General features: G+C 36.8%; 5 protein-coding genes across 5 annotated transcripts; 2 read left to right on the top strand and 3 right to left on the bottom strand.

Moving 5' to 3' along the window:
• Window positions 1-137: 137 nt before the first annotated feature.
• LOC126786111 (twinkle homolog protein, chloroplastic/mitochondrial) lies at window positions 138-9,046 on the bottom strand. Its single transcript, XM_050511826.1, has 21 exons — window positions 8,672-9,046; window positions 8,454-8,572; window positions 7,780-7,835; window positions 7,627-7,684; window positions 7,406-7,516; window positions 7,198-7,287; window positions 6,399-6,479; window positions 5,954-6,019; window positions 5,745-5,867; window positions 5,110-5,157; window positions 4,936-5,021; window positions 4,770-4,833; window positions 3,745-3,927; window positions 2,984-3,115; window positions 2,508-2,569; window positions 2,142-2,225; window positions 1,652-1,783; window positions 1,180-1,276; window positions 968-1,102; window positions 699-766; window positions 138-520 (listed from the first exon to the last, which is right to left on the bottom strand). The coding sequence occupies exons 1-21, from the start codon at window positions 8,928-8,930 to the stop codon at window positions 472-474; spliced, it is 2,103 nt and encodes a 700-aa protein (XP_050367783.1). The 5' UTR covers window positions 8,931-9,046; the 3' UTR covers window positions 138-471.
• A 1,117-nt stretch (window positions 9,047-10,163) lies between these two features.
• On the bottom strand, window positions 10,164-12,610 carry LOC126786862 (ATP-dependent Clp protease proteolytic subunit 4, chloroplastic). Its single transcript, XM_050512825.1, has 2 exons — window positions 12,175-12,610; window positions 10,164-10,853 (listed from the first exon to the last, which is right to left on the bottom strand). The coding sequence occupies exons 1-2, from the start codon at window positions 12,546-12,548 to the stop codon at window positions 10,370-10,372; spliced, it is 858 nt and encodes a 285-aa protein (XP_050368782.1). The 5' UTR covers window positions 12,549-12,610; the 3' UTR covers window positions 10,164-10,369.
• A 450-nt stretch (window positions 12,611-13,060) lies between these two features.
• LOC126787969 (primase homolog protein-like) lies at window positions 13,061-17,170 on the bottom strand. Its single transcript, XM_050513890.1, has 13 exons — window positions 16,923-17,170; window positions 16,706-16,842; window positions 16,471-16,526; window positions 16,342-16,393; window positions 16,125-16,235; window positions 15,594-15,689; window positions 15,036-15,116; window positions 14,854-14,919; window positions 14,656-14,769; window positions 14,155-14,202; window positions 14,000-14,085; window positions 13,481-13,541; window positions 13,061-13,381 (listed from the first exon to the last, which is right to left on the bottom strand). Exons 1-13 carry the CDS (start codon window positions 17,080-17,082, stop codon window positions 13,286-13,288), a joined length of 1,164 nt encoding a protein of 387 aa, XP_050369847.1. The 5' UTR covers window positions 17,083-17,170; the 3' UTR covers window positions 13,061-13,285.
• A 2,751-nt stretch (window positions 17,171-19,921) lies between these two features.
• Window positions 19,922-20,888, top strand: LOC126789050 (transcription factor bHLH52-like). Its single transcript, XM_050515107.1, has 2 exons — window positions 19,922-20,599; window positions 20,703-20,888. Exons 1-2 carry the CDS (start codon window positions 19,922-19,924, stop codon window positions 20,886-20,888), a joined length of 864 nt encoding a protein of 287 aa, XP_050371064.1.
• Window positions 20,889-25,158: 4,270 nt separating this feature from the next.
• On the top strand, window positions 25,159-26,873 carry LOC126788880 (probable LRR receptor-like serine/threonine-protein kinase At2g23950). The gene is made up of 2 exons (XM_050514895.1): window positions 25,159-26,395; window positions 26,482-26,873. The coding sequence occupies exons 1-2, from the start codon at window positions 25,159-25,161 to the stop codon at window positions 26,871-26,873; spliced, it is 1,629 nt and encodes a 542-aa protein (XP_050370852.1).
• Window positions 26,874-27,059: the final 186 nt, after the last annotated feature.

Below are 27,059 nucleotides of genomic sequence, written 5' to 3'. Positions count from 1 at the left end.
GTTTGACTTGGGATTTAAGCAACTGGTTAGTAGGTTAATGTGTGATTTAGAGAGAGATGCTCCACTGATTGATCATCAATCTAGCCGTTTTTCTACACCCGCCTCCAATTATGCTCTGTCCACCAACTAATACAGCAAAGATGAAATCCCCACATCTCTATTGATTGAGATACTGTTGTGATACAAATTGAAAGATCCTGGTGCAATAGTACAACATTCTTAGTTTGATCCTATTTCATTGTCTGGGACCTGACATGAAACTAAATCTCACATCAATCCCATAATTGGGAATATTACATATACAAAATTACAAGGTATTCCCCACTGCTTAATCACCTACTGTTAATCATGGCCAGAGCCGCCGTCGTCTCCATCATGGTGTTTCATGAAATGAAAAGGCACACAGTGAGCTCACCAGACTGCCCCGATGTAGATGATTCTCACTGTACACGGATTGATCACGTAATTTTGCTATTTCTTCTCATTTTCTTTCGGAATATCCACATATCGACCAGTTGCTCTGCTCAAGAACAGTAATGAACACATCAAGCATATTATTAAGGCATCAACAGAAATGTAGAAATCTATTGGCATCCAAGTATTTAAGAGAATCACTTTTTTTTTCTTTTTTGAGTAGCTATGTCTGTCTATTTTCTTCCTATCTATCACAATCTTAAAGCTTTACCAGTTTACCATACCTATCATATGTCAAATAGGCGTCACCTATGGTTCCTGCAACTTTATTCCGAACCTTACGAACACAAACCTGCGAATTGCAGATTACAAATTGATAGCAACGTTTAGCATCAATAACAACTTTTAGAAGAAAAGATATGAAAATAACTAAGATCACAAATGCTCGCCACGATTTATTAAATACCAGAGGTAGGATATTATGGGAACAAAAGAGGATGAATTGAATTTCCCATGTGTCATTGCCCATGAAAAATATAGGTACAGTGCTCACCTGTACTTTATCAAGTTCCCCAGCATCTGGATCCCGATTGCGATGAATTACAAGTCCATTGTCACATTTATTTATGAAATGTGCACTTCCACTTATATCATAAAGATTAGGAGGACCCCCTACCCATTGGTGCAACTGTTACAAGGTAGATAATTTAGAGAAATAACATGAAAAAAGAGAAATGAGCATGTTAATGGTCAAAGTTGCCAAACCTGTCTGGGATGTGCAACAAACCACACATGACAAGCATGATGCTGAGCAAACCGTTTGACATTCGTAAGCATCTGACTTACATACTCTGTTTCTGTCCTGTTACAAGAATGGGTAATCTAGTAAGTGTACTGTAAAAAATATTTATGAGGAAAGTACTGTATACTTATGGCACGCAGCTAAAAAGTACCAAGGAACTCAACAAGTATCATAGGAATACCGCTCAGCAGTACTTATATTCAACAAAAAACAGTTGAAAAGAGTCCATATCTAAATACAAGATTGGCTAATGCCATGCATGCAGGTTAGTAACCTAAAGGTCCAATAAATTATACCCGTTAAAATTTTAACCAATATTAGGATGACTGAAGTACAGTAAAAACTTGAAGTATGACGTACATCATTATTCTTGCTTGATCATGTGTACATATGTATAAGATAACATAATACACAAAATCTATTGTAACAACTCACTGGTTTGGTGGACGTTGATGATCAAGCTCGTTGTAAGGATCAATTACTAGTCCACGCACTCCATGCCTAAGAACTGCTGATCGTGCAAGATCAAGAACCCATTTGATATTTGGAAGGGAATCATCCTCGCACCTGTAATATAGGAGTAAAATCAAAAGCGCCTCAATATAATCAGAATTCAACTTAAGTAATCAAAGACTTTTCACCCACAAGGTATTTCTTTGGATGAAGTCTACACATTTTAACTGATTAATAAAATCACAGATACCTGAGAATTCTCAAATTTCCATTTCAATAACACTCTACACTCGTATTCAATAATTGAAAAAAAAAAAAACAATGTTGACCCATCTAATGTTTGCCTTGCAATACAGAATCCCTGACAACAGTACAAGCAATGATGCAATCTATTTGTTCTAGAAATAAACTGACCATAGTCATGCAAGGATTTTTTGTAATTCAAAATTGTTGACTTAATACTGCAGCCTACCTTATGAGGTGAAATGTGTCATTTAACCATTGTTTCCCTTGCTCAAATTCTTCAACACTCATTCGTTCAGCAGGACCAGCATAGCTATAGTCAATCAATGCAAAATTGAAATTGACTACGCATTAGAAAAATAATATTAAGCTACTGGTAAAACATCATAGCACCAGTTTACATGTCTAATAAACTGAAATAGAATAATCCTCTTGTCAATCAACAGCAAACTAAAAGCATGAGATCTGAAAAAATTGTTAAGTTCTTGGCTCTACTCATAACTACGTCTTCTCGGTTAATGTTGTATGTTAACAAAATAGAATCACATCCCTAAAACATCTAAAGCAATGACAAAGCATGCCCAAAAAAACCCACCGTCCATCAAAGAAAGGCTTCCGTATGTGCTTTTCTAGCAGCTTTCGTGCATGCTCCCTAACCTGTAATCATTAATGAGACACATTGATATGAAAGAGCAACCAAAGAGTACTGCAACTATGACTTGAGAGTATATGCAATTACACTAAAACTCACACGCAAAGTTGGTTTAAAGTATAACCCTCAGACATAATTTGGACCACAAGGTCACAAAATTAGCTCCAATTTTACAATGTTGTCAGTAATGAAGAATACATATTTTATATGCAGGTTAGAAAAAGAATCGACACAATTAGTTATTGGAGAACACCACCAGAAAAGACAATATTCCCGAAATTCTTACTGTTCTCAAACCAAAAAGGTTTTTAGAAGCGTGCCTAAGCCATATTTTCTCTACTGATCGCATATCCAAACCAGAAGGAATAAGGTCTATACAGGTGAAAAATCAGATCTTCAAATTCCTAAATAAGCTTTACCTTGTTTTCCATAGAACAAAGTGCAAATTTCCAATCATGACTTTCATAGAGATTGCACAAGAGAGCATCAATCCACTCACTCTTGCCTGAATTGGGAACTCCTGTTACTATTGTCAACTCACCGGGGACAACCTTCATATTACAAAAAGCATTAGGAGAGATAATTGTAACTATTTACAGACCACCATTCTTATCCAGAGAGAGAGAGAGAGGGAGAGAGAGAGATTCTATTTTAGGACTATGTATTACATAATACAATTATAAGGACATCTTCACTTGATTAATCATTTTTATTTTATATTTCATCTGCACTTGATTTACCATGTTTATGCCTCGGCCATTAGATGTGCACTATGTCTAAATTGTGAAGCTGACAAAAACAAAAGGGTTTATGGGCCTGATTTTTGTAATACAGTAGCACAATAGGTCGGGTTTAAACTATTGAAAGCATTGAAAAATTGTCAAAACCAATGGCACTCTCAAAAGGAGATGGAATAACCAAGACACATTTTGATCATCTAATAAGTATATAAATCAAATTTAAGTTTGTGTTGTAAAGCATGGATCATATGATTAACCGCAATAAAGTACTGTTAGCATGTCTTCCAGGGAAAAAAGCTAAAATTAACAACCAGACATACAAATATATTTTGATCTTGTTGTGTTTGCATACATTTCAATACTACCTGACCTTAAACAAGAATATGTCTATATATATATATATATATATATCACTTAAAGATGCGTAAGTGTGTTCTTACATTGTATAACTCATCTAGATCTCTCCAACCAGTTTTGACACCACAATCATGTTCATACGTCCGATAGTAATATGCATTAATTTCGTCAAAATAATCTTGAAATCTGAACAATCCACGTATAGGATATAGCTCAGCATTCTCAATTACTTCCTTCAATTCTGCAGGTCCCAAATACATGAGAACCTGCATAAACAGATCACAAGAGTAAGGATTGCTACAATGATCTCAAGGTAAATGATCAAATAATATTGAGGAGTTCAGAGACAAACATTGAGCTGGCAAGATCATTTTCAGTTCCAGAAGACGATGCATATATAACAAATCCTCACATAATACCCATTACCAGTTTTGTACACTTAATCTGTTGCCTCTAGAGCATGTTGGTTGAGGATTTGTATTGTGCATAGCAGACATATTATGGCAACTCACAAGAATATGCTATATGAAACTAGAATTGCACCAGCGTCACATGAACGTGTGTATAACTGTGTGCATATATTGATATATGTTAAAACATGCATGTGGCATATGTATGCACGCTGAAAGTTGAAAACTATTTAAAAATGATCTCCTCCTAATCACTATACTAGATATCAATTTAACCCCTCACATAACATTTTGTTCAAGTGTGCATTCGGCCACTGTGATCTTCACCATCTATTTCACTTCATCTACGACTATTTTTATGTCCTTTATACATTGCATATGCGCAAAACTAGAGAATTTTAAAAATAGAAACAGTTCTATATGTAAAACTTGAGGCCTTATCTCTTGTTTTCCTTCTATCCACGAAAGGACCAAAGCCCCTTCTAGTGTAAGGCATGAGGTCAGCTTAGTGGCAAATTGGACAAGCTATCAGAAAATGATAGCCAAGGGGAATAATAACAGAAATTAGAGAAGTTAGGGTGCAAAACAAAATTGTTGTCAGAGGATAAAGTGGCTACTACGACAAGAAAATTGTAAGCAAAAAAGGATGTCAAACTAAATCTGTATCAGTAAATATGCTGTGACTCTGATGGTCTGACCTCATTTGCATCTTTGAAGTGTTCAACCTGATTGCTTCTCTTTGGCCAGCTGACTCGCCAGCATCTGGAATAACATAGGACGGGGACAGTTAATACCAACAAACGTACATGAATATCTCTTCAACATAACCAACAAGATAATAAGAAAAGAGAAAATCACTAAAACCTTTCTCTTCCAAGGCGGCGGGCAAGTTCTTCAGCTAGGGCTTGACCGGGCCCATCTTCATCAGTGGCAAGTATAATGCGTGATTCCTATTAAAATAAATTGTAATTAGCAGCCAAATCCATGAACTCCTATACCAATGTGATTTAATGAATAGCAGAGAATGTATATGCCAACCTTCTTTAAGTACTCTTTGCAGTTCCACAGGAATTGATACTTTGTATCCTGGCTTTACAGAAGAGATATAGGAGCATCAGATCCAAATATCATGAAGATGAGAGTAAATAAATTTGTGTCATGAGTAGATTCATCAGTAATTTTCTCTGCCGTGCGATACCAAAATCCACAAATAATAATATAAACTAATAACATTTAAGAAATAATAAGTAAATAACCCAAATTTCGGTCGACTACAGTCATATCTCCAAAATCATATAAGATGATCACTATCTTTCCAATCTTTGTTTCTTTATGCATATCAGTAATTATGATTCCATTACACTTTGTATAGCACTTATTTCATCTCTCGCTATATTTCCTGGAATTACCATGAGATTATAAGGTCCTGACTGATACAGAACTTTAGGACTTGGTGAGTTGGGTCATTTCAATTAACAGTAGCCACCAAAAGTAGTCCAGTACAGCAGAAGATGTTAAAATATTCAACCTATGATCATTTCATAAGTATTCAGTTCTTATGCAACAGAGGAGGTTCACAATTAAACTTGCTCTTGGTGGTGAATCAATATATGTTCAGACAATTCGTCAGAAAAAAAAAAAATCAATTTAGAAAAAGGATATAGGACACAAACCTGTTCTTCAGGTGGCAGATCCTTATCGGAAGGAGAAGCCTTGGCAGGAGCACCATCAGGCACACTCACACAATTACGGTAACCAGATTCTTCCATTGCAAGCTTATCCATTTCTCCTTCTACCTAAGGTACAAAACAAAAGTAATAGATATAAAGTCAACAATGTTCTTTAAAGAATCATAAAACTGACAAGAAGATGGACATCATACAATAATGATATCATTTGTATCTTTTATATCATCCAGCCCGTAAAAAATCCGTTCGGTATCCTTCTCCTGCGATCAAAGCAATCTAGTTAAATGAATATGTGAGAATTTGGTTCTACTTAACACGGTAAAAGAAAAGAAGCATACAATGTCCTATGACTTAAGTGGATCATTATCTAAAAGTTGAAAACCATCCAAACACAGGGGCAATGATGACAGCCCCGGTGATGTTATGTTATGTGTTAGTGTGCATGTCCACGTGCATGTGGGCTGAAAAATATATTTCACCACAAAAAGAAAAAATGTATGGTACGAGGGCTATATAAAGCAAAAATTGCAAATTACACAAAAGAAAAAATAGAGCATAGTCATTATGCTCTATTCTCAACGTCCTTGCTTGTGAAAGCAGATGGTTTATATATGTAAACGATTCATTTATTGCAAGAACCTGCCAGAACTTCTTGTTGATGTCTCGATACTTGCAACTAATTAGCTTTCCATTCCTCCAATAAGTAAATGCAATAGAAATCTGCACATAAAAGTACAGAAGCAGTTAGGTACCACAGTATACCAGTAACAATATGTTGAAGAGACTACAATGGAATATATGCCTCAGACGGTCAGAGATCAGTACTGAGATAGAAAAAATTCAGCTCAGGTCCCTGAATTTCTTACTTCATATTATAGAGATAACAGAAGCTCAATCTTTATTGAAGGAACAGTTGAATTTCATATGCTTTATATACAATGAAATGAAAGTCTACAAAGGAATATCAGTACTAATAAAACTCAATCAGTCTCAGCAAATGGATTTATCAAATTTTGAAACCATAGGATGTAGCTGGTTCACAATGATGACACTTATAACAATTTATAGGATGAAGAAATGTCAAACACACTATGTGCAAAGCCCATACCATAATGAACCTTTAGTTTGATCCATGGCAAGTTACATAATATGCCTGATATATAGAAAATTTTGTACCCAGTTTTCTTGGGTTAGATACTAGGAAATTTATCCGTATATAGCTAAGGAACATGAAGTAAAAGTATGAAGCCCCATTAGGTACTACTTTTACATGTTTATCAACAAAAACAAATGATCCCATTTCATTGCAGTTCAGTTTTGATAGCTGCAGAATAGTGGTGCAACTTGTACAGTCTAATAAGCAACTTGCTGTACTCCTCAACTATACAGTTGTTATCATAAAGATAAAAAAGGAGAAATCTTTTTCAAGAGTCAGCACCTGATCTGTAATGGAACAACGCTTTTGCATTACTTTATTTCTGATCACTGTTTCCCTTGATATTCCTCGCTCTGAAAAAAATGCAAGAACCTGAAACAAAATCCAGGTTGCAGTAAGAAAGAAAATCATAGTTTACTGATGAATGATGATGGTGTCAATATTAGTGTCACAGAAGAAGCAGTGAGACTTCAGGGGTGATGGGTTTAACCTCCTCACAAAGTGGTTCCAGTCCTAAGCTTTCCAGTGTGATATCCCTTTTTGTCTTATCTGTTCTGCTATTCTTTATTTTAGTATAAGATGACTTGCTTCCTGCCAAGGCCTGCAAGAATTGGGTGCCAGTAGCCCATATGACTATTGTATCCATTGATTTGCAATGTATTGTAATATCCATTCAACCAAAACATAACTTGGATAGAGAACTCATCATACCATTGTTCTACCTTTCCAATCACACTTTCGGCGGTGGCACTGCCAAGTAGCATAACTCCTAAGAACTCATAAGTGCCAATATATAAGTAAGATTTGCAGTAAACGGATACATGAGATAAAAATATGCAAAACACCAGCAGAAGAGAAGCATACCAATCTTGTTCAACAAAGAGCGCTAAGCTTTTTTCCTCTGAATCACCACCTTTGCACTAGCATAAGAGAAGTCAAAACGATTAACAATGGAACTTTTGTTCTTTCTTTTACTCAGTTACACAAAGAAATTGCATACTATTCAAAGCTGAACTGTAGCACATCATGTCCACCTCCAAATCCCTAAGCTTCTGCACTACAAAAATTTTAAGAAAATAAAAACTCCTCAATCAACTCCCCACTTAGCGTTTTTCCACATTTTTATGGCATCCCACCAATAAATGTCTCCAACCAGAAAAGGGGAAATGCCAAGGAAGACTCTCTTTGGTCTTCTCAAATGCCATGCCAAGAGTAGGTAGAGGCCGGTTGAGAGGACTTATATTAGTGTTAAGTTTCGGATTTCCCTTTTGGCACTCTTGAACACAATAAGTAGTCAACGAATTAAGAAATTTCAGGTACAAACAAAGATTAACTTCCCACTACTCTGAACATATACATATCTTACATTCTTTCTGGTCTGTTCTGTCTACTCTTGTCAACCCCATTGATTAAAACAATAATTGTATAGAACATCCTTAAAAATCATAAACTTACATTTCGGTATCCTAAACGAATTCAAGAACAAATGATTAGCTGATAGAAACTATTGTACAGGTACAGAAACAAAACTAACATACCATGGGACAAATCAAATGGCCATACTGCATTGGTATACATAACTCGTCATCTATGCTAATCTCCTTCAACTTTTTCAGCAAAGACTCGCGTCTCATCTCATCAGTTATCTCCAACTCAACTACACACAATTCACACAACACAATCAAACAATATCCAAACCACCACACACTACTGTATTAACCAAAACTAAATGTAGACAATTCTCAAAGGACCATACTTGGTTTTGGGGCTTCGACAGTGGAGACATAAGAGTAGCCATTAGTCCTGAGGCAAAAGGGGCGAGCTTTGGAGGTGGGTTTAGTCGGAAATGCAAGGAAACCGAGCCTTTGAGAGTGAAAGGTGTGTGCTTGTGAAGAAAGAGGAGATGGGTTTGTGAAAGGTGTCGACTTTAGGAGCTGCTTGGAGGCCATGAGACGAGAGGTGGTTGAGGATAAGGCTGAAAGCTTGTGAAGAGGTCGGTGAAGAAGAAGGCGCATGTTTCTGCTAAAACAGCAACTGGGGTTTTGAACAAGGTTGAAGCTTTTATGTGGGCGGCTATGGTTTCTTCTTGGTTGAACTGGGTTCCATGGCTGGGTTTAAAGGAGAGGAAGAGATAGGAGGTGAACACAAAAGGGGTTTAAGGTTTGATTGATTGGTTTATTTGGTTGCGCGCCCCCTTGTACCAACACCCGGTTCCTTGTTTTCTACCCGTAACCGAGCCCGAGCCCAAACCCGAAGCTTTTTCCTCCTCTTTTTTCTTGCACACAAGTAAACACAACACTGCATTAACCTTTTTATTCCAGTCTTGAGAGGGCTTATGAGAATTGCATACTTTGTGTTAACATACCCATGTTTTGGTTTAGAAGCAAGGTGTGATCTAAGAATGACAAATATGAGTATCCAGTGTAACACCAGCGAAGGAGACCAAACTGACAATAAGGTGTCACATTGTACCCATGACGCCAAACTTGGTACTAATCGGACTGGACTCCCTAAGTTTTTGTTATCTTTGGCGCAACTTGTGATGATAAATGACCGGTTAGCTTATTTTTGCATTTTGGTACAAGAGCACTAGTTTCTCTCTCAAGAAGAGTCTGTATGCTCAATTAGCACTTTAGCAGGCTGGAAAGAAACAGTCATCTCAATTCAGCAATTAAGAAGTAGATAGGACCATAGGAAAGTAGATCGGTTCACAAATTCGTGAACTAAAAAGCGCCTGTATTAAGCTTGAAGCATTTGATGATTTTGATCATTTGCTGTCTTACCTTTCGAGTATTTCACAAGAAAGTTGAGCTAAAGCTTTCGCAAATGCAAAATATGATGGATCACGGCCGCAAATTTTCTGAAGGTATACAAGTACCAAACCTCACTCGACGTCTAGACGGGTCACATTCAATGGAAATATGTCAAATACCGAACCGCTGTAACTTGTAAGCAAACAAGTTTCTTTGCAACAAGCCATGCAGTTGAACGTCAGTCCACAAGGATTTCGGAGGAGTTTGACATGTTTGGACGTCTGGTCTGATGCTGAGAGTTTTCACAGATGAAACCATCTGAAATGTATCCATGCTTCAGAAGTCCAAGTGCACAACCAAATACAGAATCTTTGGATCCAGAATGTCCCAGCCAATAACATAAAAATGCAATCATCTTGAACACATGTTACATACAGTTAAAACAGTTTACGGCAGAAAATTGCTGTGGCACTCAATTACAAGAAAACAAACCAAGGTCATAATGTAGCAGTTTTATTAAAGGTAAAAACTGAAATAACTACTGAAACTTTAAAATGAATAAAAAGCATCAATGCTTTAGTAATTTAATTACATAAAATTTGGGGGTTCTCAAATATCAGGCCTAGGCACAAGTTACACGCAATTAACGCATAATCAGAAAGCCATCATACTGGTGTACCTCACAATCAAATGTTCCAAAACTAATATATCTCGTCATCAGGGACGTCTGGTGTTAAGAACTTCATTGGATCTTTACTAATTTCCTCGTAGCTCATTCTTGGTTTTACCTTGTCTGGGACAGGCTCCAGTGGAAGAATGCTATCTCCATCAATAACTCCGTCAATTATTCCATATTCTACTGCTTCTATGGGGGACATATACCGATCTCTGTCGATATCTTTTTCAACTTGCTCGTATGTGCGACCAGTTACGTTTGAGATAATTCTTGTGACATTGTCTTTATTGTGCATGACTTCTCGAGCTTGAATTTCTACATCTATTGCCTGGCCACTAGCTCCTCCAAGAGGTTGATGAATCATAACCCGTGTATTGGGCATTGCAAAACGCTTTCCTTTGGTGCCACCACCGAGGATTATTGAAGCTGTAGATGCTGCAATGCCGAGTGCAATTGTGGAGACATCAGCCCTCACAAGCTGAACAACATCATATATAGCCATTGTGGCACTGACATAACAGAAAAAGGCAAGTCAGATATCAACAGGATTACAGGAACATGAAGCAGGACAGCCAGGAAGCATATACAGTGAACAATGTTCAAGATGAAACTAATATAAGCAAGATCTCTAGTCACATAGTTACAAGTTCATAGTGTTCATGTGATGCTACCATTTTATTTAGCATTCAGTGTGCCTGCGAGTGAGCAAAACCATTTTCATCTCTTTAGCACAGAGATTTAATGGTCCTGCTGAATGAAGCACCATCATAGCATAATAATCATCCATCCCGACTTTAGGTGTCACCCTTCACCAACTTTTTCTCTCTACACTCCACCTGAGGCAGCCTACAACCGCTATAGTACTCTGAACTGTAAGTCCCAAGGTATTAAAATCCTAGCAGATATACTTACTAATGGTCTCATTCCTTACACTGGACATCTTAGGTTGCTTCTCGTCCGGGGATGAATGACAAGAACACTGGATAGCAAATAGGTACTTGCATTAAACGTCATGTTTATTTATACAAATAACTTAAGCTGTTAAGAGGCAACAATCGGGAACAGGAGGAGCTAGTGTGGGAGGGTCAAGTGTGCTCTCATTTAACTAAATTTATGGGCATCATTCGTCCAATAAAAGATAAAGAGCCATCCTAATATTGGATCCTTACTTTCAACAAATTCAGGTCACCTTACACGGAACTTTTTAGTTAGTTCTCTTCCCGTGATAAGATGACAAGGACACTGGATAACATAGAGGTATGCTTATACAATGACTGTTAAGAGGCAACTGAGAATAGGAAGAGTTAGCTTGGAGAGCAAAGTGTGTCCTGGCTACAACGCCATAAAGACACTTCCCTGACTTAGAAGTTAGAACCCTATCTTATAATAACATCAAACTAAATTGTTCTTATTAAATACATCCCCAATATACGCGCCTTACTCTAGTCTCATAACATAATCAACTAGCAGCACACCTTCAAGTCCTCATTACACAAACAACACAATCTCACTACCTCTCTCAGATAAGAAAATACACCAAGCATAAAAACTAGTACACCCCCAAATCAATGTCCACCCCCAAAATGACTGAAACTCTAATCTAAAGATGAATCCTTTACCAATCAGAACTACTCTTTAAGTCATAAAAAAAACCCAAACTAGTACACCACTCAGTAAGAATCAATAACTATGATGTCAACACCAGTCTAAAGATGAATCCTTTACCAATCACAACTATTCTCAAGTCCAAAAAGCTAACATTTTTATCAGTAAACAAACAACAAAACACAAATTCGAAACAAACCCAGATGAGAAAAGAGCATTACAAACCTGAGAGACCCCCCAGTGGAGTTAATGAAGAGCTTAATATCCTTCTTGGGGTCCTGAGCATCCAACAGAACCAGCTGGCTGATAATAGCGTCAGCCACAAAGTCATCAATACTACTCCCCAAAAAGACAATCCTCTCCCTCAGCAGCAGCCCCATGGCGTCGCCCTCGGCGCCTCTCATGGCGGTGGCCGGCGTCTGGGGAGCGGAACTGAGGAGAACGGAGGGGTTGGAGGAGAAGGGTTTTGGGGTTTGGAGAGCGACGGATTTGATGGAGGGGAGGCGTGAAGAGGAAGAAGAGGGGGAGAAGGAGTGGGAGAGGAGCTTGGGAGTTGAGGAGGAGGAGAAGAGAGGGGTTGAGATTGAGAGAACGTCCATGGTGGAAGAGATGGTGTTGTGTTGTGTTGTGTTGTGTCTGAGACAGGAGCAGAGATTTTGATAGAACAAGGAAGGAAGTGAAATGAGGGCAGGGGTGTAACCTTAACGGACCAAATTGGGCCTCAAAGTAACAACCTTTAAAAAGTTGGATCTCTGTTAAACAGAACAACCCAAGTATAAATAAAGAGGAATAGGGATTATGATGACTTATAATCCTCATCTCTAATTTCATTACTCATAAAAAGTTTACTTACTTGGAGAGTTGGAGTGATGCAGTAAATTATTCAGTATACATGTATTTTGTTTGAGACTTTGAGTCAGAAGTGCTTGAGCTACTTCATATAATATGGTCGGTTTTGAGTAAGAAGTGCTTGTATCTACTTGAACTACTTCCCTCCTTTGATTTGTAGGGTTTTTCATAGAATCGGAACTGTTGATTTGTTAACTAAGCAAATCCAAGATGAGGCCTTAATTCCAATTTCTAGCGCCAAATTTACAAAATGATTTGGGTGTCGTGTCCCATAACTTTAACCCATAGCAAGCACCTTCCTATACATACTAAGCAATGATTGTTAACCTCTTCTATACTTCTGTCAAATAATTCAAAGGGAACCCCTGTTGCGATGAATCACAAAATACGGGAAGAACTATACAGCCTTCAAGTTCATTAATGTGCGCTACGAGCCTACTGAGCCAGTGTTTGCATCTGTGCATTTACTTGATCTGAAGTCTGAACTTTATTCTACTTTGTCTGTCTCTGAGATGCATAGCTGATATGGTTCTGCACTTTCAATTATCTTTCTCAAAACATCAGGTCCCAGACATTTGAGAACCTGCTTATTCCAAACATTAGGTAAAATGACGCCAAAGAAAAAATGTATATATTTTGAAATAAAAACCAACAGTAATAAGAGTGAGGGAAGAGTGAAAACCTCATTAGCATCTTTAAAACAGCTAGATTCATCTTTCTTTGGCCAGCTCACTTGCCAACATCTGACAGCCAACAAAAGTAAACAGAAATAAGTGGACACATAAATATCAACCATGTTTAATACAGCCTATTCCCCTTTGGCTATCTGTTTCAAGGAATACCAGAGTAAGCATTTCATGGAGCAAACATCTACAATGGTGTGGAAGGACAGAAATGGACATCAAGAAACCACGTTTAAAGTATAGTTTTGTGTTCAGTAGATGCCATAAATGTTAACAATTAACCTAGTAATCTAGAAACTTGCATTCCTTAAGCAAGAGACTGCAGAGAGAATAGTAATTGTTCTGATTTGATCACCTAACAGCACTTGACACAATTTCAGTTCAGTCCCATGAAGTTTTGGGTTTCCAACCAATAAAGTAAAATGAAAATATAATGCATTCTTCTAGTATTGTACAGAGAAATATTAGCGCACATTCAGATTTATGGATTTGTCAAATACAATAGGTAGACGCTTAACCTGTCTGTCCCAAGGCGACGTGCTAGTGCTCTGGCCAATGCTTGGCCTGTTGCATCATTGTCAGTTGCCAGGATTATCCGAGAAACCTAACAGGTAGCGTGTAAAAATTATAGTTCGTAGGAATTTATTTGAATGACATATAACAGTTTACATACCTTATCCAACTCATGTTTGCAATTCCACAGGTACTGAAATGTTGTGTCCTAATTCCAGAAAGTATGCATACAGAGAGGAATATGTAAATGAGCATGCTAAACGATTCTCAACACCCAGAAATTGATATTTGAAAGCATGTTAAAAACCCCATAATCAAAAGAAAAGCTTGTATAAATGAAAAAAAGGTGGTGATTGTCAAACTAAAGTAAAGAAATAAGAGTGATAATATAAACTTTTTGAATGATATACCAGTCATGCCACATGCAAGTATTACATGCATCTATCTCTGTTAATAAACCTGTGGAACTGCTTGGTGAGTAAAAACAAAATCTACATTTTTCTTTTATTTTCCTCAGATTCGACATAAAAATATAGTTTCATATTAGAGTCCTAGTTGTTAAGCAGTTCATACCATGTTAAATTCCCCACTTGAAATATCCAAAGGAAAAAAAAGAATCTCCAGCCTACAAAAAGCAGGCTCTACGGTATTTAACCCACACCTTTTCCGCAGATGGCAATATAGGAGAATTCTTTCCTGCTCCACCCCCAGGAGCACTCACACAATTGAAGAAGCCAGCTTCCTCCATAGAAAGCTTATCTATTTCACCTTCAACCTACAAGCAGCATATAAATTACAAAAGTACGGTGGGGAGGGCAGAGATAAGAACACCTAACAAATAAGGGGAAATTGAACTCACAATGATAATTTCAGTTGCACCATTTATATCATCAATTCCATATAATATCTTCTTTGAACCCCTCTCCTGAATATCAATTTCACACATCAAACAAGTTCCAGTTAGAAGGCATTTACAATTGACTTTCTTCATAGAATTACATTATATAATCCAGAATTTCAGGAATATTTAGATATATTTACCGTCCAGAATCGTTTATCTAGGGTCCGGTACTTGCAACCAACAATTATTCCGTTGTGTCTATAAGTAAATGCAATGACATCCTGCACTAATTTTAGCAGTTTAAGACCAACTCTCAACGATGAAGTTAAAACAAATGAGATTAATAGAAAAGTTCTGTGTGGACGCAATATAGAATATTTAGATTATTGATATGTTGGGTAAAGAATCTCCAATTATGTTATGATTGAGGATTTATACATGTAGAAAAGTTTACTTAACAATCTGTTGAATGTTATCTTTTGAATGTTCCACAATCAGGGTTGTTAGAATTGGTTTCTCTTAGAAGGATATGACAAGCGTGGCAAAACACACTAATTTACTGATTTGCAGGAAATCAATGACAGCACACCATAAACTGTAAGAGGTCAGGGAAAAGTTTCTGGTAAAAGCATAAATAATATCCCGGGTTGCATGGACAAATAGTTTTGTTGATGCTCCTGTGTGCACAGAGCTTTGTAAATTATTCAAGAGAATTCAAAGTAATGCAGTAGTTCCAGCAATTGATAAGTTCAGTATACCTCCTTAGAACGTTGCACGTCATTAGAGAGTTTCATTACGGCATTTCTCCACAAAGTTTTCTGAGATATATGCCGCTCACTGAAGTAGGCTGTTATCTAAATAAAAAGATTGATTTTGAATGGTCAGAATATATCGTGTCAATGATAGTACATATATGGAAATTGAGGCGAAAATCAGGAGTTAGCCTGATGAGGAGATTTTAATAGATCTTTATAACTTGTTATTTGGACATAAAATGTATCCTCTATTAACTTAAACCTTAGTAATGAGACAATTCTCCAATTGTCTGATCAAAAGGACATTTGCATCATATGCACGTCTATTAAGTAATTAAAATCATAAGGTGCTCCCGGTTTAGGCATATGTTTACAGCAGGTAAACCATAGAAATCCCAATAAAGACAATATTGTTCTAAGTCTGCTGAAAAAACCCACATAAAATGCGAAATTATCTAAGACCTTATTAATTTGTTAACCACAAAGTCCTACACAACCATCTTTTGTATGACAGCATTAGGTCAGTTTAAGTACCTTTTCTCCTATTGGTACTAGCCTGAGGCCTTCCACTGTCATTTGCCTAAACGGCTGAAACTCTATCTTATTCTTCACCTCATCGTGTCCTGCTTTGCCTTCTAAAAACACCTAAAACATGGTGAGTCAATTTAAGTACCTTGTCTCTTGTGGCATGAATTCCAAATTCCTGAAGTGATTGGCAGATAAAAAAAATCACATTGTCATATTCTCTTACCTTGTCTGCCCAATTACAATCAGTTCGAAAACACCTCCACCTTGCTAAATCCCTATGGCATACAATCACAAAACAAATTACAATCCATCTTTTTGAATTACAAAAAGACTAGAAGAAACGGCATTATACCCTTTTTCGACAATGTAAAGAGACAAGCTCCTCTCCAGTGACTTCCCACCATTGCACTGATTAAGCAAAACAATAGAAACTATTCAAATTCCATCATGAATATCCAATTGAAACCAACATAACTATCTATCAGTATACTGCTCTGGTTCAGAGACTTTCTACACATTGAAAGTGAATTACACAATCCTAATTCAAATTACACAACATAATCATTCTCGAGTCCTAAAGAACATACCTTTGGACACAGCACATTACTATAATGTCCAGGCACACAAGAACTATCACAGTTAATCCCAAGAAGCTCCAATTTCTGCTTCAAGACTTCAACTTTAGGCACATCAATGCTCTGCTCCTCATGCTGCTCCACCTTAGCTTCAGAAACAACAACAGCCCAAGTCATGAATTGTAACAGTAAGGCATTAGATGAGGTTCTGACATGGTCAAAAGTGAACCTGGTGCAATCTGGACCTGGGTGGAACTGGAGGAAGAGCATGAACAAATACGAAGTGAAGTATTAGATGATATGGGAGTGCTTAGCAAGTTGTGGGTGGAGAAGAAGAGTGCAGTGCGCAGAGGACGATAAAGGCAGAGACTTGAGAGACTGTTGAGCATTGTTGGGTTCTGGGTTTGTTTCTTTCTTCTGAAATAAGGACGATAATTGGTCACTGGTTTAATGGGTTTTGGAATTGAAGCTTCAAGCTGCAAGTAAACCATTGTCAAAAAAAAAAATCTGCAAGTAAACCGCTTCTGTGTTCTGTCCCCTGTCCACATATGTGTACCGAATATATATATATATATATATTTATTTATATATTTATATATATATTTATATTTATATATATTTAAGATTTTTCTTTTATCTTTTATTTTAAAGAAGAGGTGCTGTTTTCAAGTCTTTTATTATGCACACACCATCATTATAGTGAAAGCGAATAAGAGATAAATAAATAGTGTAAATTGTATGTCGCTAGCTAACCCTCTTGTTTTTGTAATTGTATGGATAATAATCGAGGGAATACCATGTTAGATTTGTGTACATTGAGACTAAATCACAATAATGCTTGTGTGATTGAACCATGTAAATTGGATGTTTCATGGCTCGTTCGACTACTCTTCAGTTTTTCAACCTCACTTATTGGTCGATGTCTCAATTGATGATCCTTTGGGTCCTCGTTTTTGGGATGTCTCAATTGAGATTTCAATAGGACTTTACCTGTTTGAGCACGTAATCGCGGTAGTGCAAAAAGGGTATGATCAATCAAGTATTGGCTCTCCCTTCGGTCCCTTCGTGGATCACTTTTGTTTTTGTTTTTGTTGAGAGGGAGAATTCCTCTGGTGTCACTCTTCGTAGTGTCACTCTCGAAGGATGTTTTAATTTGTATGGTTTAGAGATTTGGGTTCTGGAGTTATTTAGATGGAATATGTGATGTTCTTTAAGTGTTGGATGGATTTTGTTGTAATTTCTCAACGACAGTTCCGGTGGCGAATCTATGTCATGATCGGGCTTGGAGTATGGCGGCGACGTCTTCACCCCACCCCCATGGGTTAAGGAATGTAGGGATCTTGGTTTTGATTGTAATGTTTGCTGTTTTGTTGTTTGTTCATGTATTTCTTCTCCACATATCCTTTTGGATATGTGTTTGTAATCCTTGAGTTGAAGTAATATATGATCTCTCATGACCAAAAAAAATACATTGAATGCATAAAAACGTCATAAAGCCATATAGTTACACAAACACAATTAGAACCAAAAGAAATACAATAATAATACTGCGGCCTCTAGGTTTTTTTTTCCAAGTGCTCTCTCCCTCACGTCTATACCTATTGATGTGCGGCAATTTCTCTCCCATGGTTGCTCAGCTCGCCTCCATGATTGCCCACCCAGCCTCCAAGCTTTCTCTCAATCACCATGATGAATTTGTTGACCTTGGTAACCTCTGTTGCCCGGACAAAGGTTTTGTTGCCCCGCGTTTCTACCTTGTTGGTAGGTTGAATATGGCTCAACTCGTTGCCTTCGATTCTTTCAGAGGCGCGGTTAGACCCATGTGGAGAGTCTTTGTTCCAGTTGAAATCTCAGCAAGAGGAGATCAATTTCTATTTACCTTTGCTTTTGAATGTGATCTTTCGCGTCAGGAAGAGAGGTATATGGAGCTTTTAACGAGCCATGATCATTATCAACGACTATGATGGATTCTTGGATATTCAAGCAGTTCTTTTGGATTTTGTGTGGATATGGGTTAAGATCCATAATTTGCTAGGGGCTCTTCTCACGGCACCAACTGCTCGACTAGTGGGGGAAACAATCGGACCCGTGCTGCAGGTTGTCCTTTTCATGCTTGCGAAGTGGCTAGGGTTAGGATAACCCTTTCCCTCAATGATCTGGTGAGAATGGATCGTTGTCTCCGTGTGTCACCGGTTACTGTGGTCAGCGTTATGTACAAGTACGAGCGTTTAAACGAATATACGCCGCATACATGCACAAACATTGAAATGGTTAAGAATATTTTCTCGCTACTGGCATATAGATCGATCTACCACGTACACTACTGGTCAGTTCTTTCGTTAACAATCACGCTCTGAGGTCCTCAATGGAGTCAATTTTGCTGTTGCATTTAAGTATTTACTGTTTGAATTACGGAACAAGAATACAAGATCACTAAAAAAAGGATCAACGTACAAAAGTACCAATATCAATACAATGGGACGTTAACGTACTATTAATCCAATTAATACAATGATTAAATTAATAGCCGCCATCAAATGAGTAATCAACCAGAACGGTTAGAGGAAATAAACTCTAGAAATAAAAGGGAGTTAGGGTTTAGTGGGAGGAGTTATTCAGTAATACAACACTTCCAATCCTAAACACTCTGATTACTCCACGTAGTTTTTAATTCGATGCTTATAACCAATCTTGCCTTGTCTTCTTCTTTTGTATTTTGTAAAACGATTAACTGTTGCTATTTGATTTGCTAGGACCACACATACTTGGTACTCCAACACTAGATAATCATAACTCAAATTAGGGGTTAGTGTATGCTAGCAAGCGGGAGGTGGCGGTTATCATCGTCGCCTCCTTTATCTGCGCATGAAGAAATGAAACTAATTAACTGCCCACCTTCCCACATCTCTCTCCCGTTCTCTCTATCTCTCTCTCACTGTTAACAGTTGCTGGGCATGTGTCAGTGATATATAGCAGACATCTATAGTAGTCAGCACTAAGCAGGCAGGTGTTTGTTTAAGTTGGTTATTACTTTTGTAAACTTTGATAGGGTTAATCTGTTGATTAATGCTGGTCTTTAAGTACGTCCACTGCAATTCTCTCTGGTACGTACCCTCTCCCCCTCTCTATCTCTCTACATTTCCATGTGAGAATGTCTTAATTCAATATCTAATGTAGATTTGCATGTATATCGTACACTGCTTAATTTCAGGTTCTAGTTCAACTTCCATGGCTGCTATGAGTACTACTTTTTGCTCAGACTGGGGGTCTCTTCAGCTTCTCAATGACAACCCTAACCCTAATAACCCAGATTATGATCAACTGTTTATCTTCCAGACCCAACAACATGAGCTGGCAGCAGCAAGTATATTAGGTCTAGACTACAGTTTAGCTCTTGACGATCCAAACCCACTACATCTCTCCCAAACATTTTTCAGTGACCCAGAATTCCTCCCTGCTCTTGACGATCTCGAATACTATTATCATGATGAGAACCCAAAACGCCAGAAGACCCAACAACAATTCCATTCAGGCTTCAATGGGTTTGTCCCGAATCCAAGTATGCTCCCAGAGTTTGTGCAGCCTCAGCTACCTTTGCCACCTCCTGAAATTCAGATTCAACAGCTTCCATCAGCCCAATTGTCTGCTAACTGTGCACTAAGCAATAAGGATGAATGTACTGCGGCGAAAATGAAGGCAAACAGTAATGGAGGAGTGAGCTTGTCTCCACAAAGCATTGCAGCCCGCGAGAGAAGGAGGAAGATAACAGAGAAGACTGGTGAGCTTGGAAGGCTGGTTCCCAGTGGAAGCAAGATGAATACTGCTGAAATGTTGCAAGCCGCTCATAAGTACATCAAATTCTTGAAGGCACAAGTTTCAATGCTCAAATTTATGGATTCAGTGCAGGTAACCAATAGTAATATATAGGTTATTTTGTTTACCACTTTACTTATTTTTCCTTTTCATTAAAGATCAAATGATTTAGACATTAGGTGATTGGTTGTTGCAGGTGAAAAAAGGCCAATGGTTGCAAAATCCGGAAGGTCTTCAAGTTCTTGCATCCCCAATTGTTCAGGAGAAGTTGTACTCAGAAGAAAAGTGCTTGGTTTCAAGAGATTTTGTTGAAACCCTAGCAAATAATCAAGACATCCAATCGAACCCATTGCTCAAGGATTACATTGCTAAGTTGCTGTGAAATATTGGATGATATAACAAGAATCGCTGATTCTTCTAGCTAGTTATGAAGTAGTAGTTAAGGGTGTTATTTCTCATATTAATTTGTTGTTGCTAATTTATTTTGTAGAGCTAATTTAAATGTTGTTTTGGGTTTTAGTTATAGGGTGTCTACCCAAGTTCTTGTACATTCCTTGTTTCAAGAAATATTCAAGTCTTTAGATGATGTTGCGTCTGTTTTGCTCCTTATTCGGTTGTAGTGTTTGTCTCATTATAATATGAATTGTTATCAAAGCAACAAAACATATGAATTGTTATTGATGGCAAAAAAGAATAAATATCAGGTCTTCGTTGGCATTCTGAGATTTGTTTTAGATGGTAAACAGTAGCTTCAAAAGTTAACTAAAACTGTTCATCCCTAGCTAGCTACATGTGCTCGAGTTGAATCCAAATTAAGAAATCCTACAATATAGTGAAGAGCTGCTCTACTAGACCCAACAATTTATCATTTCTAATCTCTAAAGCCCCTGCATGTGTTCTTCCAAATTAAGTGTCTTTAACAAATATATAGACAAATGTCTTTATCAGGAATTTTGTAACAGTGAATATATAGATCAGAGGAAAATTGGTTTACCATTTGAGATAATTTCGGCCCTCACATTGACCCAAGCCATGTTATATTTATACTAGCTTTGTACCCGTGCGATGCACGTTATTTGATCGGGTTGCAAAATTTTATTTGAAATGTATTCTTAAAAGACAATTTTTTTATGTAATTTTGTTTCATATGAAAGATAATTTTAGTAAAACACGTTAGTGAAATATTTGTATTTTTACATAATTGTTTTTTTGTCTATGTGTGAGGAAAAAATTACATAGGGATATATTTAGCAGTTCATAATTTAGTGAAACTTTTGGGTGCTCCCTTTATAATAATAGAGATTTGTATTTTTATATAATTGTCATTTTTTCTGTGTGTGAAAAAACTTATAAATAGATATATTTAACAGTTTACAATTTGGTGAAACTTTTAGGTGCTCCCTTTATAATAGTAGAGATGGCATAGTGCCAATATACATATATATATATATACAATTTTTATCTAGAGTGAAGCTTCACTCTGAAATTACAGAGTGAAGTTCCAATTTTGACACACTTTTCGATCAATTTTTTTCACCATAAGCGATTCAATATTTAGGTATGTTATTCAAGATCATCTCTATAAAATTTCATCCAATTTAACAATGGTTTGAACTTTTAAAAAATTGAGATTTACACGAACAGTTCACGTTGAATAGTTTTAATTCATTCATTGATTTAATATAATTTCAATACCTTAACGATGTCTAAATTAGATGAAATTTTGTAGAGATGATCTTGAATAGCATACCTAAATATTAAATCGCTTATGGTGAAAAACATTGACCGAAAAAGTGTGCCAAAATTAGAACTTCACTATGTAATTTCATAGTAAAGTTTCACTCTGCATAGAGACTATATATATATATATATATATATATATATATATATATATATAAAAGTAGCTCTTACCAAATGTATATGTATAAATAATTATGAAGACATGTCATGACTTCAAAGGATCGGAGTGTGAGAATGAAGTAATTAGAAAGTAAATTTAACAAAAAAACTCATTGAAATTGGTTTAAATGGCTGTTATGGCTCGTCACTAACATCCACATAACATAGCTAGCTATACGCATATGAACTTAGTCACTGTGGAGCGTGTATGCATCAGACCGGCCATATTGAAATTCAGATATCCTGGCCGGTCTGGCTTTCAGTGATTTGAATATATCTGGCAATAAATTTAGATATGAACTTCATCTTCCTCCAATGGTGAATAGCTCTCTTTATATTTGTAACTAGCTACGATTATTTGTCGGTTGTGACTGAAAAATTTAGAGCGCACTACGATTGTCAAAGTTAAAACAAAACTCAAAATTTGATTACACAGAAATACATACAACACAAGGACCGAATCGAAGGTAACACAAAAGGAAACTGATATGATGACTGATATCTTATACTAGTGATTAAGTTCATATGTACGTATATGATACAAGAAAGTAACAAATCAAGAAAATTAACCAACTTGAAGCTCATAGAGGCATATGCAGGTTTGCAGTGTTTAGGAAAAATTTGCACTTAGCTCTTACCCGCGTACTCAAGTGCTTGTAATTCTTGCAGGCATCGATCTGAGTCATCTGACCACCAAGGTACGCCCCGCCCATCTTCAACCAAGTCATATATAAAAGTACTGTACCAGGCCAATAGAGAGCTCCTACGAATGTATGTATCAAGAACAACATAAAGGAGCTAGCTTGGATATAAAACTTCCCGTGATTTTATGTTGTACCTGTATATGGAAATGAACCTTATGTTCTAATGTTCTATATAATAAAAGACCCCTGAGACCTATTTGAAATTTAAATTGAAGAGAGATTTCAGCACAGTTATCCTTTGGCTTTGAATTATTTTCCAAAATTCAAAATTGAAACCAACAAAAACGTTATCTGTTTGAGGGGCATGGCGTTAGCCTACTGATCAGTACAACCCAGGATGACACGATGAGATAATCTGTATCCAAGGGCCAGAAACAAAATACAACTTAATTGGTCGATCTAACTTCAGTTTGCTTCTTGTTCGTGATAATATTATCTGTTAATTTGGATTTTGTTCGTGGATGGAACAGCAGTCAAATAATATAAACATAGACGTCTTTTTGAAATAAATTTTGTCTCAAGCAATAAGGTTCCTAGTTGTTGCTTTATGATATTATCAATCATTAGTTACAAATGCATATAACAAAAATCTTCGTCAATGCAGCCCCTTAACAATCTATCGACCAATTATTAATGTCCGCACTTGGGGGAATCGATCGTTTTAGCTCATAAAATTAGAGATTACGTACTACCATGCAAGTTGGCCTCAGATCTACCATCGATCTAATATATAGTTCATTCATTAGCTTCGTACGAAGTATATACATTGATATTGGGTAAGGATCGGGTAATCTGCATCATGAGATTTAGATCAGTTATTGTATGTATGTGTAGTTTCTAGCTCTCGGAGTGCAGATTACCCAGCTAGTGCCATTCCAATGCAGGACCTGTCTTAACTAGTAAAATCACATTGAGCTAAACTAGTAAAACTACACATACATGAATGCACGTTGGTCTAATTTGCTTGAATTATCTGTTGCAAATCTATAGCTCTCATATATAATAGTAATAATACTAACTAGCTAAATTTTCACCTAGATGAAGCACATATCATATATGCTGATATATGCTTCTTACCTTTGCAGAGTTGGGTAATTGCAAGCAGCAAGATCAGGTACTATTTCCTCCCACCAGTTTGAGTTCTAAAATCCTTTGCGGCAAACGCTTGCTTGAGTTCTAAACCCTAAACCCATTCTTATTGTGCTCATTTCACACATGGAGCTTCTATTCATACCTCCAAAAATACTATTTAGACCTGTTTAATTTTCTCAAAATGCCCATAGTCTAATAAAATCAATAAATTTTTTTTTACTTTAAAAATTCATTCAATTGATTGAAACCTATGATAATTCAATTGATTCAAACATGTTATAACTATATCGACTCTCAAACTTGAATAGAATCACGGTACAATAAAAGTTATATACAATTCGTTATAACAAAATACATTTAAACAGACGGATCACAATAAACTAGAGAATAAAAAGCTAAAAATTTAAAAATAAATAAACGTTTACAAAGTGAGAATAAATTTTTTTTTTTACGATGCATATGTGAATTATTGAAAACGATAATATCATAGTTTAACTAGATCATTCTTTGTTTGAAATTAATATTGTAAGAAGAAAAATTTGAGAAATTAGATTTATTGTATTGACATCTTTGGTTTTTTGTTTATTTTATATTATCCGTATTAGTAATTTCGCATTTATTGATAAAGTCAACACAAACTTGAAAAAAGATTGAGGTCTAAGTGTTGTTTTGGAATGTATGAATATAAGCTCTCTTTCATATATCTGCTAATTTCCCTTCATTTTTTTTCCTACATCAGCTTTTCTTCAAGAGAAAAAACTACTTTAACAAAAAAAATAAAAGAGAAAAAACTGCTCCGAACGCTTTAGTGTAACTACCAAAAGTTACCCTTGAACGTGTAAAAATTGAACTCCCCACTTCTATTCCCCCCACAATACCACCATGACAACCGTTTGAACTCTAACTTGTGAGTTAAATATCAAAGTCACCTTCAAGCAGCAAAACACAAACTTTTCCATGGCTTCCATTCCTGTAACTTTCATCATCTTACTCTTCACAGTTTCTTTCTCAGTTTCTGCAACTCTATCTGCATCGGTTATAGATGACCTCAAAAGTTTAAAACCACCACAAGATTTCAACTCCACAATCATGAAAAACTGCCTCCACAACCCATCTCTCAGATACTGCAGTACCTCTTCACCAATGGACCTCGATGAGATCTTCAAATCCACCATTGTTGCAAGCCATCTCTGCAACGAGTCCAAGAATCCGAACTGCGTTGAGTCATTCTCCAAAGTAGACCTTCAAAGCCGCCCAAACATTGCACCACTCTACTTATCATTCAACTTCTTTTGGAAGTATTGCCCTTTAAGCATCTTATCTATTGATCTGTCGAATACCTCTTTGAAGAGTGATTTTCCCATTGATATCCTTCACTGCACCCAAATCCAATCTCTTGATTTGAGCCATAATGAACTGTATGGTGATGTGCCAATAGAGAACTTATCTGTCCTCACAAACCTCACAGTTCTGAATCTATCATATAACCACTTCTCAGAGAGTAAACTCTCTGATACCTTCTTCTTCAAGAAGTTTAACACTTCGAGTTTTCTTCATTCGGGTCTCATTCCAGATCATAAAAAGCTCAGAATCAAGGCTATATTCTTGTTGGTTGGTTTTCCTATCTTTGTGATTCTGAAGATATGTTGCTTGTGGTGGCTCTGTTTTCGTAGGCCTGATTTCCTCCCAAGAATGTTTAGAAGAAAGCACAGGTTTACACCAGCAATGCTCAAGGCAGCAACAAATGGATTCTCGAGAAACAATTTGATGGGGAAGAGTGCATCAGTTGATATTTACAAAGGAACATTCAGAGATGGTAATGATGTTAGGATTGAGGTTTATAGTGGCAAAAACCACCCGCAAGTGATTGAAGAATGCAAAGTTCTTGTTCAGCTATGCCACAAGAACCTGGCTAATTTACTGGGTTGGTGTGATAACCGAAAGTTGAGGGCCATTGTTACTGAATGGATGGAAGGAGAGAACCTAGAGAGCTGGCTCTTGGGATCAAGTTTTACACCATGGAACTACAGGTTGAGAATACTGATGGGGGTTGTGGAAGGCATGTGTTATCTAGAAGAGCATTGGCCGGAAGTTGCGTATGATCTGAGGACAAGTACTATCATGTTGTGCAACTACAATCTGGACCCTAAGATTTCAAGGTTTAAAGTTGGAAATAAAAGCACTAGCAGTAGAAGTAAGTCACTATAAGAAACTACATCATACCTATCTGTTGGATTTGACCTAATTTCCAATATTAACATTTAAACTTTGGCCCTTCAGGGATGTACAGGTTTGGTGTATTCCTGCTAGAAATGATGGTAAACAGGAGGCCACAAGAAGAATTTGAGAGGGGCGAGGCTGGTTTTATAGAGTATATCAGAATGCATTATCCTGGAAATTTAGAGCAACTGATAGACCCAAAAATGGAATTGACTCAAAACACTATCGACCAAGCTAAACACGCAATATCCCTGGGGCTAATGTGCACAGAAGTATCAAGCAACCGGCAACCAAGCCTACAGCAGGTGTTCGATATTGTCAGTAGAGCCTACCAGTCTTGCAGAGTTTTAGCATCCCATCATAATCATAATCATAATCATAATCATTATCATTATCATAGAAGATTTCATGCAGAAAGAGGAAAGGGACACAGGCGTGTGCAATCAAGATGACCTATCAATAATAGAAGTGTCCATGAATTATCAAATGTACAATTTAGCTCTTTTATTCTTTTTCCTTCTGCTTTCCATCAGTTAATAGGACTTACTGTTTGATATGTATGATGCTAACTTTATTTATAGCGCACTCTGCATATACACCTTATAACAACTTCTGAAACTTCATTATGATCTATGACT

Source organism: Argentina anserina, chromosome 3 (genome assembly GCF_933775445.1).
Source record: "Argentina anserina chromosome 3, drPotAnse1.1, whole genome shotgun sequence".
Lineage (NCBI taxonomy): Eukaryota > Viridiplantae > Streptophyta > Magnoliopsida > Rosales > Rosaceae > Argentina > Argentina anserina.
Note: the sequence above shows the minus strand (reverse complement) of the source record. Positions and strands in the feature narration are given on the sequence as shown.